Source organism: Lepidochelys kempii, chromosome 7, assembly GCF_965140285.1.
Source record: "Lepidochelys kempii isolate rLepKem1 chromosome 7, rLepKem1.hap1, whole genome shotgun sequence".
Classification (NCBI taxonomy): Eukaryota; Metazoa; Chordata; order Testudines; family Cheloniidae; genus Lepidochelys; species Lepidochelys kempii.
The window spans coordinates 114,163,236-114,179,681 of NC_136386.1; the positions used below are offsets into that span (position 1 = coordinate 114,163,236).

Genomic DNA, 16,446 nt, shown 5'->3' on the forward strand with positions numbered 1-16,446 from the left:
CGGGCTCTCCTCTCCCCACACAGTCAACTTAAGTTTATAGTGTAGACATGCCCTGAGAAGGGGAATACGAAATGTAAAAGAAATAGAGAAGAGCAGTGGGCAAAAGGTAAAGTAACCCAAGGACAAACAGTTCTATACAATTCAATAATAGTTGTACTGGTATCCAAATTCTTACAGCCACTGCCCATGGATGCTTCACTTTAGCCAAGTGCACTAAAAATACAACAAGGGATGCTAACAAAGCAAGCTCTACTCTGCCATACTATAGAGGCATTCAGTTGGTTTTAAAAATACATTGTGGATGAAATCCTAGCCCCACTGAAGTTAATGGTTAAACTCTCGCTGACTTCAATGGGACCAGAATTTTACCCTTTGTGTTGAATTCTGGCCTCTGGATGCTTAAAAGAAATGATGGCTCCTGTGCTTCTCCAATGCCCACCACACACATATTTTCATATGACACACAATGGACAGAGCAATTATGTGGAGGGAGGCAGAACAAAACATGAATTTTAAAATGCCTTGTTACTATTTGGGGTGACATCTTTGAAATTCCAAGTGATGCTTAAGTGCATGAAAGGTAAGATATTAAAGCATCCTGTGAAGAAATGAGAATTTTTTACAAAGAGATAAAGGCACATAAAAGTATTACAGAATCACACAAAGGAGATGAGAAAAAAGCGTATTTTTGTTTCCAAAGATCACATGGAGAATGCACATATATTTTTCAAATCATCAGCCAAATTTTCTTTTAACTATTAACTTTTCACACTTTTATTGTCATCAAGCTTGCCATGCAGTACCTTGTGATTTCTGCTCAGCAAAATAAAAACCATATCAATTGCTCATACAACTGTGATTCTCTAAGTGATCACTCTCTGGTGATTTTTTTTTAACAAACAAAAACGATGTTAGCCTGCCATCTAGTGGTAATGAAACAAAACAAAAAAGCAGGTTTTGATGGTCACATAAACACCACCCTATACCGGAAACCTACTGACCGCTATTCCTACCTACATGCCTCCAGCTTTCACCCTGACCACACCACGCGATCCATTGTCTACAGCCAAGCTCTGCGATACAACCACATTTGCTCCAACCCCTCAGACAGAGACAAACACCTACAAGATCTCTATCAAGCATTCTTACAACTACAATACCCACCTGCGGAAGCGAAGAAACAGATTGATAGAGCCAGAAGAGTTCCCAGAAGTCACCTACTACAGGACAGGCCTAACAAAGAAAATAACAGAACGCCTCTAGCCGTCACCTTCAGCCCTCAACTAAAACCCCTCCAATGCATTATTAAGGATCTACAACCTATCCTGATGGATGACCCAACACTCTCACAAATCTTGGGAGAGAGGCCAGTCCTTGCCTACAGACAGCCCCCCAACCTGAAGTGAATACTCACCAGCAACCACATACCACACAACAGAACCACTAACCTAGGAACTTATCCTTGCAACAAAGCCTGTTGCCAACTGCGCCCACATATCTATTCAGGGGACACCATCACAGGGCCTAATAACATCAGCCACACTATCAGAGGCTCGTTCACCTGCTCATCTACCAATGTGATATATGCCATCATGTGCCACCAATGCCCCTCTGCCATGTACATTGGTCAAACTAGACAGTCTCTACGTAAAAGAATAAATGGACACAAATCAGATGTCAAGAATTATAACATTCATAAACCAGTCAGAGAACACTTCAATCTCTCTGCTCATGCGATTACAGACATGAAAGTTGTGATATTACAACAGAAAATCTTCAAATCCAGACTCCAGCAAGAGACTGTTGAATTGGAATTCATTTGCAAATTGGATACAATTAACTTAGGCTTGAATAGAGACTGGGAGTGGCAAGGTAACCTATTTCCCCTTGTTTTTTCCTACACACCCCCCACCCCCATTCCTCAGACATTCTTGTTAAACCCTGGATTTGTGCTGGAGAGTATTATCATTGTAAGGAGAGTGATCACTTTAGATAAGCTATTACCAGCAGGAGAGTGGGGTAGGGGGAGAGAAAACCTTTTGTGGTGGTAAACACCCATTTTTTCATGGTTTGTATGTATAAGAACATCTTCTGTATTTTCCACAGTATGCATCCGATGAAGTGAGCTGTAGCTCACGAAAGCTTATGCTCAGATAAATTGGTTAGTCTCTAAGGTGCCACAAGTACTCCTTTTCTTTTTGCAAAAAAGCAGGTGATTTTTAACAAATCAGCTTATTTCCTTGAACCACATTGTTTCCTAAAATGGTAATAAATCTAGAAAGCTTTTCAAAGAGATGAAACATACAGAATTAAATTCCCCCAACTGGAAGAAAAGAAGAGGAAAATTGCCATGTTGCAATTCGATAGCTGACACTGGGCCACTTAGCCATGTGCCTAAGGCAGAGGCCCGCGACTGGATTGATAGCATCACAGATTTGCTGTGGAAAAGCCACACAATGGAAATGATTTCTGGTGAGACTGCAACAATTTATGCTGTGATCTGCGTTGTAAGTTTTACTGCACTGAGAGAAATACACCAGACTGGTGTAGATTTTCAACTACTTCCTTTCTCTGCTCTAGGGCTGCATGGAACTGAATCCCCAAGCTGCAGCCACAGAGGGGCTAACAGGAGCTGCAAAGTTTTCCCCTTCTGCATGGTTCACAATTCACTTTCTATAGTGTCACAATTCTGTTCCCTTCTACATTAGAACAAAGAGGTGCCTTGTTAACAGCACCAAGTTAACCGTTTCCTTTTGTGCCCACGTATGTACTTTAGCAATAATAAACTGAGTGCATAACACATATTTCCTTGAAAGTACTGACCACCTGGTAGGAAAAGTTGATGGCAAGAACAAAGCCAAGAACCATTAAATACAACCAAAATTAACCACCAGGAAATGTCTCAAACTGAGGTGTTACTGGGTTGTAATGTTAGCTTGTAGAGCATGGTCTTGGCAGACAAGACGCTTGGATTCTACGCCCTGCTCTGACTTACTGCATGTGGCCTTTAACTTTGAGACCCTGGCTTTAAGGTACAACAAACGTCCAGAAGTATTTTAAGAGTGATATAGCTTCGATTTGTAGATTCAAGGTATTCCCAAAGAATAGATGCCTGGTACAGTAGCCAGTCAGATTGCTCGAACACACAATGAATGGTCTTCATTAACAAGAGGTAAACTGTAAGCAATTTAGCATAAGGATAGAAATAGACTATTTCCCCTTAGAACAGACAAGCTAGTATACTGTTAAAACAAGTTTAATTCATTTTAAATGAATAAGCCTTTTAAAAAAAAAGTTTTGTTGATTCTGGAAGTGAAATGTTACATCCTCCATTTTATATCTGCAGAAAATGTGAGGTTGTGGTTATAATAATAATAATGCTGTACTCAAAATATTTAGGAAATTGATTATAATACTTAGCCTATTGTGTCTTCCATCAGAGAACCTCAAAGTGCTTTATGCTGATTGAGCCTCACAAAATGCTCATTTTAGAAATAAGGAAATGGAGGCAGAGAAATTAAGGGACTTGCCTAAGCTCACACTGTGTCTGTGGCAAGAAGAAAACTCAGATCATCTGACTCATAGGCTTGTGCTTTAACCCTTTGATCAGACTCTCTGTTCAAGACAGAAAGACAGGCCACTTATTTAGATGACTAAATATGAATTTAAAAACAACACTAAGCAACCATGTTTGAAAAAGAACCATAAATAATTATTATTAATAAAATCTAAAATTAAGCCAACTAGGAATTTCCAAGATTTTCGTCTTTGAAATCATGGGAGTACAGTAAAAGTGAAGAATAAGCATCATGGTCTGTTTCTCCTTCCCATACAATCATGCACTGTCTGGATAGAGAAATACTTTCAATGGACATGGGGTGTATAAATTCATAAGCAGCGCTGACGGAATGTAATTTTCTAAATCCTGATTTAAGATGGCATATTTAACATTTTTCTAGCAGTATCTGTTCACTTTTGGGGCATAGATGGTCTGGGATTCATTCCATTGCATATAGACTGAAATGTAAAAATATAATAAAACTAAACTTACTTTTCAAACAAGGAGAGTCTCAAACTTCTGTCTGGCCTTGCATCCACCATATCACCTCGATCTCCATCCTTCTCTGCGGGCACAGGACTAGATTGATTTTCTTCCATCTATGCACACAGAATAAAACAGAGAACTTGAATATAAGTGTCCTTTGAGGAGTGCTATCATTTTTTTAAAACACTTCTGTAACTAAAAAGCCTAATAAATCCCCCAGTCATAACCCCAAATGTATTTGGGGTTAATCATCAATCTGCTATGTTGCGGGATGTTTCATAGGCTAGGAGTAACCATAGTTTTTTGGATCCAGCATCAATCCAATACTACACGTATTCAACCACCGCTGCTACATTTTTTATTGTAATTATTAAAAAGTGACTCTAAAAATCTGTCCATAAACTGCAGCTAAGATCAAAAATAAAAATACATTTTTAGTGAAAGGTCCTCATACCATGCTTTCAAGATGCTTTGTAATCCAGTCAAAGTGGACCAAAACCAGTATGTTGGAAAGGCAGCTCTAAAAATCTGAAACCAAAATATTTAGGTTATTCCACAGTAGTTATAATCCAATTGGAAGATATCCTGAAAACTCAAAAAGAATGCTTTTGATTTTTCTAGAGACAAGTTGGGTGAGGTAATATCTTTTATTGGACCAGCTTCTGTTGGTGAGAGAAACAAGCTTTCAAACTTACACGGAGCTCTTCTTCAGACTTCAAACTAACTAGTTTCCCAGACCTGAAGAAGAGCTTTGTGCAAGTTCAAAAATTTCTCTCTCTCCCCAAAAGAAGTCAGTGCAATAAGACATATTACCTCCACTCACCTTGGCTCTCTAATATTCTGGAACCAGCATGACTACAACAACATACACTAATGGAAGATTTCGATTTTTCTCACATACATATATCCAATTGTGTTTGGGGGGAAAGTACAGTGATGTGACTCATGGATGTAGATCAGTCTTAATTTTGAATTTCACTACTTCTGTCTACTTCACACATTAGTTGTTTTATATTTTCCTAAGATTCGTGTGTTTTTAAAAAAGTAAAGAAAGTTATGCTCAGAAATTAAAAAGCATATTACTCTTCTAAGATTTCATAGCAGCCCCCTCGGTAAATTATTTCACTTGGGACAAATTCTGCTTTCAATCACTCCAATATAAATTCAGAGCAACTTCACAAAGTCAGTGGAGTTGTTTCAGAATTACGCCAGTGTAACTGAAAGCAATCATTTCCCCTGTATAAGAAAAAACATACTATTTACCAGGTGAAAAGTTTTTTTTTAAAATCACAGTATTTAGTGGAGAGCAGAACAGTTGATGCTTGTCCCATTCCTGCAAACAATTATTCATTAAAGTAGCCCTTACTCATACATGTCCTATTGAACTCATCAAGTGACAGATTAGAAACGTGGACTGTCAGATTAGATACCAGTGGAACATAGGACTATGCAAACAGATATTAGATAGGTTGTGTGGACATTGATCTGAATACTGTGTACCAACCCCAGTGCAGGTTGAAAGTAAAAGGGAAAGTGGTTTTCAGCCCCCGCAGAATATGAATACTCACAGTTCATAAAGCACTAGGGCTAAGTCTGATGATGTTTAATATGTTTCTCGGTGATCTGGAAAAGGATATGAACTTTGAAGGTGGCGGAATTTGCAAATTATTGCAAAAGGGGAAAAGATTATTTAGGGAAGACAAGGAATTTCAAAGGGACCTAATACAGATAGGTGAATGAATGCATGAAAGAAAATGAGCATTAATAAATGCAAAATAATGCACAAATGGAATAATTTGTACTACCTATGGGAATTGCGGGATTCTAAATGAACTGTTAGCCTCTTGGGTGTGATTTTTTTTTTTTTTTTAACAAAAATAGTTACATCAGTGTGGAGGCAGTTATATCAGTATAAAGTTATCTTATAGCAATATAGCTTATTCCCTTTCCTGTACAGGAATAGACAGGAATAAAGCACCTTTATACCAACAGAACTGCATCCACACGGGACGGAAATGGAGTGTTGTTTCACTTTAACTACACCAGTATAGTCCACCTTTCTGGTGTAGACAAGGCCTAAGGCTGGGGGGCAGAAAGGGAAGAACCTCTGGGGCTCAAGGAAGAGGAAAAGAAAGGGATAAAACATTGAAGATTGGAGGAAGACTCAGGCACTGGAAGCGGAGGGTCAGATGCTAGGGGGAAGCAGGGGGTTAGAAAGTGTGGCCAGAAAGGGGGGGGCGGAGGAGGGTTAAGCTCTGGGGTGCGTAGGAAGGACGACAGGATCAGGCTCTGGGGCCAGAAAGAAAAAGGAGCTTAGAGGGGATGAGTTGCTAGTGGTCAGTGAGGAAGGAGGAGGACGGGGTCAGATTCTTGGGGACAAGGAAAAAGGATAGACATTGGAAGGTGGGGTCCAGGAGCTGGGGTGGCGGAAGGAGGGTTAGAGGTAGCGTTGCCATCTCTGAAGTACAAAGTACAGGATGATTCTGAGCCCATAAGACAGGACATCCGGCAGTGTGTACTGAGAGCCCCCTTACAGATTTGCCAGGACAAAAGACGGGGCAACCATGGTTACAGGGTGGGGGGAAGATGATCAGGCATGGAGTGAGAGGTGGAATGAAGGGGTTAGGGTCCGGCACTGGGGGAGGGGGTGGAAGCATGGGGTGGAAAGAGCGGAGTTAGAGCGGAGGTCGGATATGGGAAGGGAGAGGAGAGAATTGGAGTGGGGGTTAGAGGGGTCTGACAGGAGGTAGAACATGGGCTTAAGTCAGTAGGGGCAGACACTGGAGAAGGAAGGGAAAGGATTGGGGAGGGGGGGGAAGGACAGAGTTAGAGAGGATTAGGCACAGGGGGGGATAGGGGGATAGAGGGGCTCCAAACCTGCCCCCCATCACCCCTATGGGGAGCCCTGCGCCCCAGGACCACTCCGGCCAGGGCGCTGGGTCGGGGCTGCACCACACGGCTTGGCCCCGCTCGGGCCGGTGAGGTGAGGAGTGGAAGGGGGGGTGTCAGGTGCTGGGGGAGGGGGGAGTCAGGGCGGGAACAGGGGTGGGACGGGGTTTGAAAGGAAGGTGAGGTGAGGGGTGGAAGGGGGGGGGGTCAGGTACTGGGGGGAGGGTCAGGGCTGGAAACAGGGTTGGGAGAGGGTGTGAAGGGCAGGTGAGGTGGGGGGTCAGATACTGGGGGGTCAGGGCTGGGAACAGGGATGGGAGAGGGTTTGAGAGGCGGGTGAGGTGGGGGGGTTCAGGTACTGGGAGAGGGTCAGAGCTGGGAACAGGGGTGGGAGGGGGTTTGAGGAGGGGTCAGGTACTGGGAGAGGGTCAGGGGTGGGAACACGGGTGGGAGGAGGTTTGAGGGGGGGGTCAGGTACCGGGGGGAGTGTCAGGGGTGGGAGGGGGTTTGAGGGGGGGTTCAGGTACCGGGCGGAGGGTCAGGGCTGGGAACAGGAGTGGGAGGGGGTTTGAGGGGGGGTGTCAGGTACCGGGGGGAGGGTCAGGGCTGGGAACAGGAGTGGGAGGGGGTTTGAGGGGGGGGTCAGGTACTGGGGAGGGTCAGGGGTGGGAACACGGGTGGGAGGAGGTTTGAGGGGGGGGTCAGGTACCGGGGGGAGGGTCAGGGCTGGGAACAGGAGTGGGAGGGGGTTTGAGGGGGGGGTCAGGTACCGGGGGGAGTGTCAGGGGTGGGAGGGGGTTTGAGGAGGAGTCAGGTACTGGGGGAGGGTCAGGGTGGGAACACGGGTGGGAGGAGGTTTGGGGGGAGGGGTCAGGTACCGGGGGGGGAGGGGTCAGGGCTGGGAACAGGAGTGGGAGGGGGTTTGAGGGGGGGGTCAGATACCGGGGGGAGTGTCAAGGGTGGGAAGGGGTTTGAGGGGGGGGTCAGGTACCGGGGGGAGTGTCAGGGGTGGGAGGGGGTTTGAGGGGGGGGGGTCAGGTACCAGGGGGAGTGTCAGGAGTGGGAGGGGATTTGAGGGGGGGGTCAGGTACCGGGGGGAGTGTCAGGGGTGGGAGAGGGTTTGAGGGGGGGTTCAGGTACCGGGGGGAGGGTCAGGGCTGGGAACAGGAGTGGGAGGGGGTTTGAGGGGGGGGGTGTCAGGTACCGGAGGAGGGACAGGGCTGGGAACAGGAGTGGGAGGGGGTTTGAGGGGGGGTGTCAGGTACCGGGGGGAGGGTCAGGGCTGGGAACAGGAGTGGGAGGGGGTTTGAGGGGGGGGTCAGGTACCGGGGGGAGGGTCAGGGGTGGGAGGGGGTTTGAGGGGGGGGTCAGGTACCGGGGGGAGGATCAGGGCTGGGAACAGGAGTGGGAGAGGGTTTGAGGGGGGGGGTCAGGTACCGGGGGGAGTGTCAGGGGTGGGAAGGGGTTTAAGGGGGGGGTCAGGTACCGGGGGGAGGGTCAGGGCTGGGAACAGGAGTGGGAGGGGGTTTGAGGGGGGGGTCAGATACTGGGGGGAGGGTCAGGGCTGGGAACAGGAGTGGGAGGGGGTTTGAGGGGGGGGGTGTCAGGTACCGGGGGGAGGGTCAGGGCTGGGAACAGGAGTGGGAGGGGGTTTGAGGGGGGGGGGTCAGGTACCGGGGGGAGTGTCAGGGGTGGGAGGGGGTTTGAGGGGGGGTCAGGTACCGGGGGGAGGATCAGGGCTGGGAACAGGAGTGGGAGGGGGTTTGAGGGGGGGGTCAGGTACCGGGGGGAATGTCAGGGGTGGGAAGGGTTTGAGGGGGGGGGGTCAGGTACGGGGGGAGGGTCAGGGCTGGGAACAGGAGTGGGAGGGGTTTGAGGGGGGGGGTCAGGTACCGGGGGGAGGGTCAGGGCTGGGAACAGGAGTGGGAGGGGGTTTGAGGGGGGGGGTCAGGTTACCGGGGGGAGGGTCAGGGCTGGGAACAGGAGTGGGAGGGGGTTTGAGGGGGGGGTCAGGTACCGGGGGGAGGGTCAGGGCTGGGAACAGGAGTGGGAGGGGTTTGAGGGGGGGGTCAGGTACCGGGGGGAGGATCAGGGCTGGGAACAGGAGATGGGAGGGGGTTTGAGGGGGGGGTCAGGTACCGGGGGAGTGTCAGGGGTGGAGGGGGTTTGAGGGGGGGTGTCAGGTACCGGGGGGAGGGTCAGGGCTGGAACAGGAGTGGGAGGGGGTTTGAGGGGGGGGTGTCAGGTCCCGGGGGGAGGGTCAGGGCTGGGAACAGGAGTGGGAGGGGGTTTGAGGGGGGGGTGTCAGGTCCCGGGGGGAGGGTCAGGGCTGGGGAACAGGTGTGGGAGGGGGTTTGAGGGGGGGTCAGGTACCGGGGGGAGTGTCAGGGGTGGGAGGGGGTTTGAGGGGGGGGTCAGGTACCGGGGGGAGTGTCAGGGGTGGGAGGGGGTTTGAGGGGGGGGGTCAGGTACCGGGGGGAGGGTCAGGGCTGGGAACAGGAGTGGGAGGGGGTTTGAGGGGGGGGTGTCAGGTCCCGGGGGGAGGGTCAGGGCTGGGAACAGGAGTGGGAGGGGGTTTGAGCGGGGGGGTCAGGTACCGGGGGGAGTGTCAGGGGTGGGAGGGGGTTTGAGGGGAGTGTCAGGTACCGGGGGGAGGGTCAGGGCTGGGAACAGGAGTGGGAGGGGGTTTGAGGGGGGGGTCAGGTACCGGGGGGAGTGTCTGGGGTGGGAGGGGGTTTGAGGGGGGGTCAGGTACCGGGGGGAGTGTCAGGGGTGGGAGGGGGTTTGAGGGGGGGGTCAGGTACCGGGGGGAGGGTCAGGGCTGGGAACAGGAGTGGGAGGGGGTTTGAGGGGGGGGTGTCAGGTCCCGGGGGGAGGGTCAGGGCTGGGAACAGGAGTGGGAGGGGGTTTGAGGGGGGGGTCAGGTACCGGGGGGAGTGTCAGGGGTGGGAGGGGGTTTGAGGGGGGGGGTCAGGTACCGGGGGGAGGGTCAGGGCTGGGAACAGGAGTGGGAGGGGGTTTGAGGGGGGGGTCAGGTACCGGGGGGAGTGTCAGGGGTGGGAGGGGGTTTGAGGGGGGGTCAGGTACCGGGGGGAGTGTCAGGGGTGGGAGGGGGTTTGAGGGGGGGGGTGTCAGGTACCGGGGGGAGGGTCAGGGCTGGGAACAGGAGTGGGAGGGGGTTTGAGGGGGGGGTCAGGTACCGGGGGGAGTGTCAGGGGTGGGAGGGGGTTTGAGGGGGGGTCAGGTACCGGGGGGAGTGTCAGGGGTGGGAGGGGGTTTGAGGGGGGGGGTGTCAGGTACCGGGGGGAGGGTCAGGGCTGGGAACAGGAGTGGGAGGGGGTTTGAGGGGGGGGTCAGGTACCGGGGGGAGTGTCAGGGGTGGGAGGGGGTTTGAGGGGGGGTCAGGTACCGGGGGGAGTGTCAGGGGTGGGAGGGGGTTTGAGGGGGGGGGGGTCAGGTACCGGGGGGAGGGTCAGGGCTGGGAACAGGAGTGGGAGGGGGTTTGAGGGGGGGGTCAGGTACCGGGGGGAGTGTCAGGGGTGGGAGGGGGTTTGAGGGGGGGGTCAGGTACCGGGGGGAGTGTCAGGGGTGGGAGGGGGTTTGAGGGGGGGGTCAGGTACCGGGGGGAGGGTCAGGGCTGGGAACAGGAGTGGGAGGGGGTTTGCGGGGGGGGGGGTCAGGTACCGGGGGGAGGATCAGGGCTGGGAACAGGAGTGGGAGGGGGTTTGGGGTGGGTCAGGTACCGGGGGGAGTGTCAGGGGTGGGAGGAGGTTTGAGGGGGGGGGTCAGGTACCGGGGGGAGGGTCAGGGCTGGGAACAGGAGTGGGAGGGGGTTTGAGGGGGGTGTCAGGTACCGGGGGGAGTGTCAGGGGTGGGAGGGGGTTTGAGGGGGGGGTCAGGTACCGGGGGGAGTGTCAGGAGTGGGAGGGGGTTTGAGGGGGGGTCAGGTACCGGGGGGAGGATCAGGGCTGGGAACAGGAGTGGGAGAGGGTTTGAGGGGGGGGGTCAGGTACCGGGGGGAGTGTCAGGGGTGGGAAGGGGTTTAAGGGGGGGGTCAGGTACCGGGGGGAGGGTCAGGGCTGGGAACAGGAGTGGGAGGGGGTTTGAGGGGGGGGTCAGATACTGGGGGGAGGGTCAGGGCTGGGAACAGGAGTGGGAGGGGGTTTGAGGGGGGGGTGTCAGGTACCGGGGGGAGGGTCAGGGCTGGGAACAGGAGTGGGAGGGGGTTTGAGGGGGGGGGGTCAGGTACCGGGGGGAGTGTCAGGGGTGGGAGGGGGTTTGAGGGGGGGTCAGGTACCGGGGGGAGGATCAGGGCTGGGAACAGGAGTGGGAGGGGGTTTGAGGGGGGGTCAGGTACCGGGGGGAATGTCAGGGGTGGGAAGGGGTTTGAGGGGGGGGGGGGTCAGGTACCGGGGGGAGGGTCAGGGCTGGGAACAGGAGTGGGAGGGGGTTTGAGGGGGGGGTCAGGTACCGGGGGGAGGGTCAGGGCTGGGAACAGGAGTGGGAGGGGGTTTGAGGGGGGGGGTCAGGTACCGGGGGGAGGGTCAGGGCTGGGAACAGGAGTGGGAGGGGGTTTGAGGGGGGGGTCAGGTACCGGGGGGAGGGTCAGGGCTGGGAACAGGAGTGGGAGGGGGTTTGAGGGGGGGGTCAGGTACCGGGGGGAGGATCAGGGCTGGGAACAGGAGTGGGAGGGGGTTTGAGGGGGGGGTCAGGTACCGGGGGGAGTGTCAGGGGTGGGAGGGGGTTTGAGGGGGGGTGTCAGGTACCGGGGGGAGGGTCAGGGCTGGGAACAGGAGTGGGAGGGGGTTTGAGGGGGGGGTGTCAGGTCCCGGGGGGAGGGTCAGGGCTGGGAACAGGAGTGGGAGAGGGTTTGAGGGGGGGGTGTCAGGTCCCGGGGGGAGGGTCAGGGCTGGGAACAGGTGTGGGAGGGGGTTTGAGGGGGGGGTCAGGTACCGGGGGGAGTGTCAGGGGTGGGAGGGGGTTTGAGGGGGGGGTCAGGTACCGGGGGGAGTGTCAGGGGTGGGAGGGGGTTTGAGGGGGGGGGTCAGGTACCGGGGGGAGGGTCAGGGCTGGGAACAGGAGTGGGAGGGGGTTTGAGGGGGGGGTGTCAGGTCCCGGGGGGAGGGTCAGGGCTGGGAACAGGAGTGGGAGGGGGTTTGAGCGGGGGGGTCAGGTACCGGGGGGAGTGTCAGGGGTGGGAGGGGGTTTGAGGGGAGTGTCAGGTACCGGGGGGAGGGTCAGGGCTGGGAACAGGAGTGGGAGGGGGTTTGAGGGGGGGGTCAGGTACCGGGGGGAGTGTCTGGGGTGGGAGGGGGTTTGAGGGGGGGTCAGGTACCGGGGGGAGTGTCAGGGGTGGGAGGGGGTTTGAGGGGGGGGTCAGGTACCGGGGGGAGGGTCAGGGCTGGGAACAGGAGTGGGAGGGGGTTTGAGGGGGGGGGTGTCAGGTCCCGGGGGGAGGGTCAGGGCTGGGAACAGGAGTGGGAGGGGGTTTGAGGGGGGGGTCAGGTACCGGGGGGAGTGTCAGGGGTGGGAGGGGGTTTGAGGGGGGGGTCAGGTACCGGGGGGAGGGTCAGGGCTGGGAACAGGAGTGGGAGGGGGTTTGAGGGGGGGGTCAGGTACCGGGGGGAGTGTCAGGGGTGGGAGGGGGTTTGAGGGGGGGTCAGGTACCGGGGGGAGTGTCAGGGGTGGGAGGGGGTTTGAGGGGGGGGGTGTCAGGTACCGGGGGGAGGGTCAGGGCTGGGAACAGGAGTGGGAGGGGGTTTGAGGGGGGGGTCAGGTACCGGGGGGAGTGTCAGGGGTGGGAGGGGGTTTGAGGGGGGGTCAGGTACCGGGGGGAGTGTCAGGGGTGGGAGGGGGTTTGAGGGGGGGGGTGTCAGGTACCGGGGGGAGGGTCAGGGCTGGGAACAGGAGTGGGAGGGGGTTTGAGGGGGGGGTCAGGTACCGGGGGGAGTGTCAGGGGTGGGAGGGGGTTTGAGGGGGGGTCAGGTACCGGGGGGAGTGTCAGGGGTGGGAGGGGGTTTGAGGGGGGGGGGTCAGGTACCGGGGGGAGGGTCAGGGCTGGGAACAGGAGTGGGAGGGGGTTTGAGGGGGGGGTCAGGTACCGGGGGGAGTGTCAGGGGTGGGAGGGGGTTTGAGGGGGGGTCAGGTACCGGGGGGAGTGTCAGGGGTGGGAGGGGGTTTGAGGGGGGGGTCAGGTACCGGGGGGAGGGTCAGGGCTGGGAACAGGAGTGGGAGGGGGTTTGGGGGGGGGGGTCAGGTACCGGGGGGAGGATCAGGGCTGGGAACAGGAGTGGGAGGGGGTTTGGGGTGGGTCAGGTACCGGGGGGAGTGTCAGGGGTGGGAGGAGGTTTGAGGGGGGGGGTCAGGTACCGGGGGGAGGGTCAGGGCTGGGAACAGGAGTGGGAGGGGGTTTGAGGGGGGTGTCAGGTACCGGGGGGAGTGTCAGGGGTGGGAGGGGGTTTGAGGGGGGGTCAGGTACCGGGGGGAGTGTCAGGAGTGGGAGGGGGTTTGAGGGGGGGTCAGGTACCGGGGGGAGTGTCAGGGGTGGGAGGGGGTTTGAGGGGGGGTCAGGTACCGGGGGGAGGGTCAGGGCTGGGAACAGGAGTGGGAGGGGGTTTGAGGGGGGGGGTCAGGTACCGGGGGGAGTGTCAGGGGTGGGAGGGGCTTTGGGGGGGGGGGGTCAGGTACCGGGGGGAGGGTCAGGGCTGGGAACAGGAGTGGGAGGGGGTTTGAGGGGGGGGTCAGGTACCGGGGGGAGTGTCAGGGGTGGGAGGGGGTTTGAGGGGGGGGTCAGGTACCGGGGGGAGTGTCAGGGGTGGGAGGGGGTTTGAGGGGGGGGTCAGGTACCGGGGGGAGTGTCAGGGGTGGGAGGGGGTTTGAGGGGGGGTCAGGTACCGGGGGGAGTGTCAGGGGTGGGAGGGGGTTTGAGGGGGGGTCAGGTACCGGGGGGAGGGTCAGGGCTGGGAACAGGAGTGGGAGGGGGTTTGGGGGGGGGGGTCAGGTACCGGGGGGAGGATTAGGGCTGGGAACAGGAGTGGGAGGGGGTTTGGGGGGGGGGGTCAGGTACCGGGGGGAGTGTCAGGGGTGGGAGGGGGTTTGGGGGGGTCAGGTACCGGGGGGAGGGTCAGGGCTGGGAACAGGAGTGGGAGGGGGTTTGAGGGGGGGGTGTCAGGTACCGGGGGGAGTGTCAGGGGTGGGAGGGGGTTTGAGGGGGGGGTGTCAGGTACCGGGGGGAGGGTCAGGGCTGGGAACAGGAGTGGGAGGAGGTTTGAGGGGGGGGGTCAGGTACCGGGGGGAGGGTCAGGGCTGGGAACAGGAGTGGGAGGGGGTTTGAGGGGGGTGTCAGGTACCGGGGGGAGTGTCAGGGGTGGGAGGGGGTTTGAGGGGGGGTCAGGTACCGGGGGGAGTGTCAGGAGTGGGAGGGGGTTTGAGGGGGGGGTCAGGTACCGGGGGGAGGGTCAGGGCTGGGAACAGGAGTGGGAGGGGGTTTGAGGGGGGGGGTCAGGTACCGGGGGGAGTGTCAGGGGTGGGAGGGGGTTTGAGGGGGGGTCAGGTACCGGGGGGAGGGTCAGGGCTGGGAACAGGAGTGGGAGGGGGTTTGAGGGGGGGGGTCAGGTACCGGGGGGAGTGTCAGGGGTGGGAGGGGCTTTGGGGGGGGGGGTCAGGTACCGGGGGGAGGGTCAGGGCTGGGAACAGGAGTGGGAGGGGGTTTGAGGGGGGGGTCAGGTACCGGGGGGAGTGTCAGGGGTGGGAGGGGGTTTGAGGGGGGGGTCAGGTACCGGGGGGAGTGTCAGGGGTGGGAGGGGGTTTGAGGGGGGGGTCAGGTACCGGGGGGAGTGTCAGGGGTGGGAGGGGGTTTGAGGGGGGGTCAGGTACCGGGGGGAGTGTCAGGGGTGGGAGGGGGTTTGAGGGGGGGTCAGGTACCGGGGGGAGGGTCAGGGCTGGGAACAGGAGTGGGAGGGGGTTTGGGGGGGGGGGGTCAGGTACCGGGGGGAGGATCAGGGCTGGGAACAGGAGTGGGAGGGGGTTTGGGGGGGGGGTCAGGTACCGGGGGGAGTGTCAGGGGTGGGAGGGGGTTTGGGGGGGGTCAGGTACCGGGGGGAGGGTCAGGGCTGGGAACAGGAGTGGGAGGGGGTTTGAGGGGGGGGTGTCAGGTACCGGGGGGAGTGTCAGGGGTGGGAGGGGGTTTGAGGGGGGGGTGTCAGGTACCGGGGGGAGGGTCAGGGCTGGGAACAGGAGTGGGAGGAGGTTTGAGGGGGGGGGTCAGGTACCGGGGGGAGGGTCAGGGCTGGGAACAGGAGTGGGAGGGGGTTTGAGGGGGGTGTCAGGTACCGGGGGGAGTGTCAGGGGTGGGAGGGGGTTTGAGGGGGGGGTCAGGTACCGGGGGGAGTGTCAGGAGTGGGAGGGGGTTTGAGGGGGGGGTCAGGTACCGGGGGGAGGGTCAGGGCTGGGAACAGGAGTGGGAGGGGGTTTGAGGGGGGGGGTCAGGTACCGGGGGGAGTGTCAGGGGTGGGAGGGGGTTTGAGGGGGGGGGTGTCAGGTACCGGGGGGAGGGTCAGGGCTGGGAACAGGAGTGGGAGGGGGTTTGAGGGGGGGGGTCAGGTACCGGGGGGAGTGTCAGGGGTGGGAGGGGGTTTGAGGGGGGGTCAGGTACCGGGGGGAGTGTCAGGGGTGGGAGGGGGTTTGAGGGGGGGGGTCAGGTACCGGGGGGAGGGTCAGGGCTGGGAACAGGAGTGGGAGGGGGTTTGAGGGGGGGGGTCAGGTACCGGGGGGAGGATCAGGGCTGGGAGGGGGTTTGAGGGGGGGTCAGGTACCGGGGGGAGTGTCAGGAGTGGGAGGGGGTTTGAGGGGGGGGGTGTCAGGTACCGGGGGGAGGGTCAGGGCTGGGAACAGGAGTGGGAGGGGGTTTGAGGGGGGGGTCAGGTACCGGGGGGAGTGTCAGGGGTGGGAGGGGGTTTGAGGGGGGGTCAGGTACCGGGGGGAGTGTCAGGGGTGGGAGGGGGTTTGAGGGGGGGGGTCAGGTACCGGGGGGAGGGTCAGGGCTGGGAACAGGAGTGGGAGGGGGTTTGAGGGGGGGGGTCAGGTACCGGGGGGAGGATCAGGGCTGGGAGGGCCGGGTCGGACCCGCCCCGGGGGAGGGGGGGATCAGACGCGGACAGGTGGGGCGGTCGCCTCGCCAGGGCCCACTGACCTTGCGCCGTCCCCCTCTCCGTCCGCAGCAGGGCCAGTGCCAGGGCCTGCTCCCGCTCCCGTCAGCGCGGCGGTCTCTGACCGCGCGGGCAAAGCGAAAGGAAAAGCGGCAGGACCCGCGGGCCGCGCCCAGCGTCCCCGCCCTGTGCCCGGGCGGGCACCTGCGGCGGCTCTTCCGGCTCGGAGGGGGCAGATACGAGCCCCACCCTCCGCCGCTTGAGGGGCACGGGGTGGGGACCGAGCTGCTGACGGCCCCCCTAGCGCAAGAGGGGGCGAGGCGAAGCTCCCCAAGCCTGCCCCCCATCAGCCCTGTGGGGAGCCCT

At 57.8% G+C, this 16,446-nt stretch overlaps 1 protein-coding gene across 4 annotated transcripts in view; it reads right to left on the minus strand.

The window, feature by feature from the left end:
- Window positions 1-16,446, minus strand: part of CASP7 (caspase 7) — a 41,665-nt gene extending 25,219 nt beyond the window's left edge. For 2 of the 4 annotated variants that reach the window (XM_078853874.1, XM_073354331.2), the window contains exons 1-2: window positions 16,125-16,446; window positions 4,052-4,158 (exon numbers count right to left, since the gene is read on the minus strand). In XM_078853874.1, coding sequence (XP_078710000.1) covers window positions 4,052-4,158; window positions 16,125-16,427 — 410 coding nt within the window. In that variant the 5' untranslated portion in view covers window positions 16,428-16,446. Of the gene's footprint in view, window positions 1-4,051; window positions 4,159-4,499; window positions 4,574-5,613; window positions 5,669-16,124 lie in introns of all 4 variants that reach the window. The other 2 variants (XM_073354330.2, XM_073354329.2) reach the window with 2 other exon arrangements.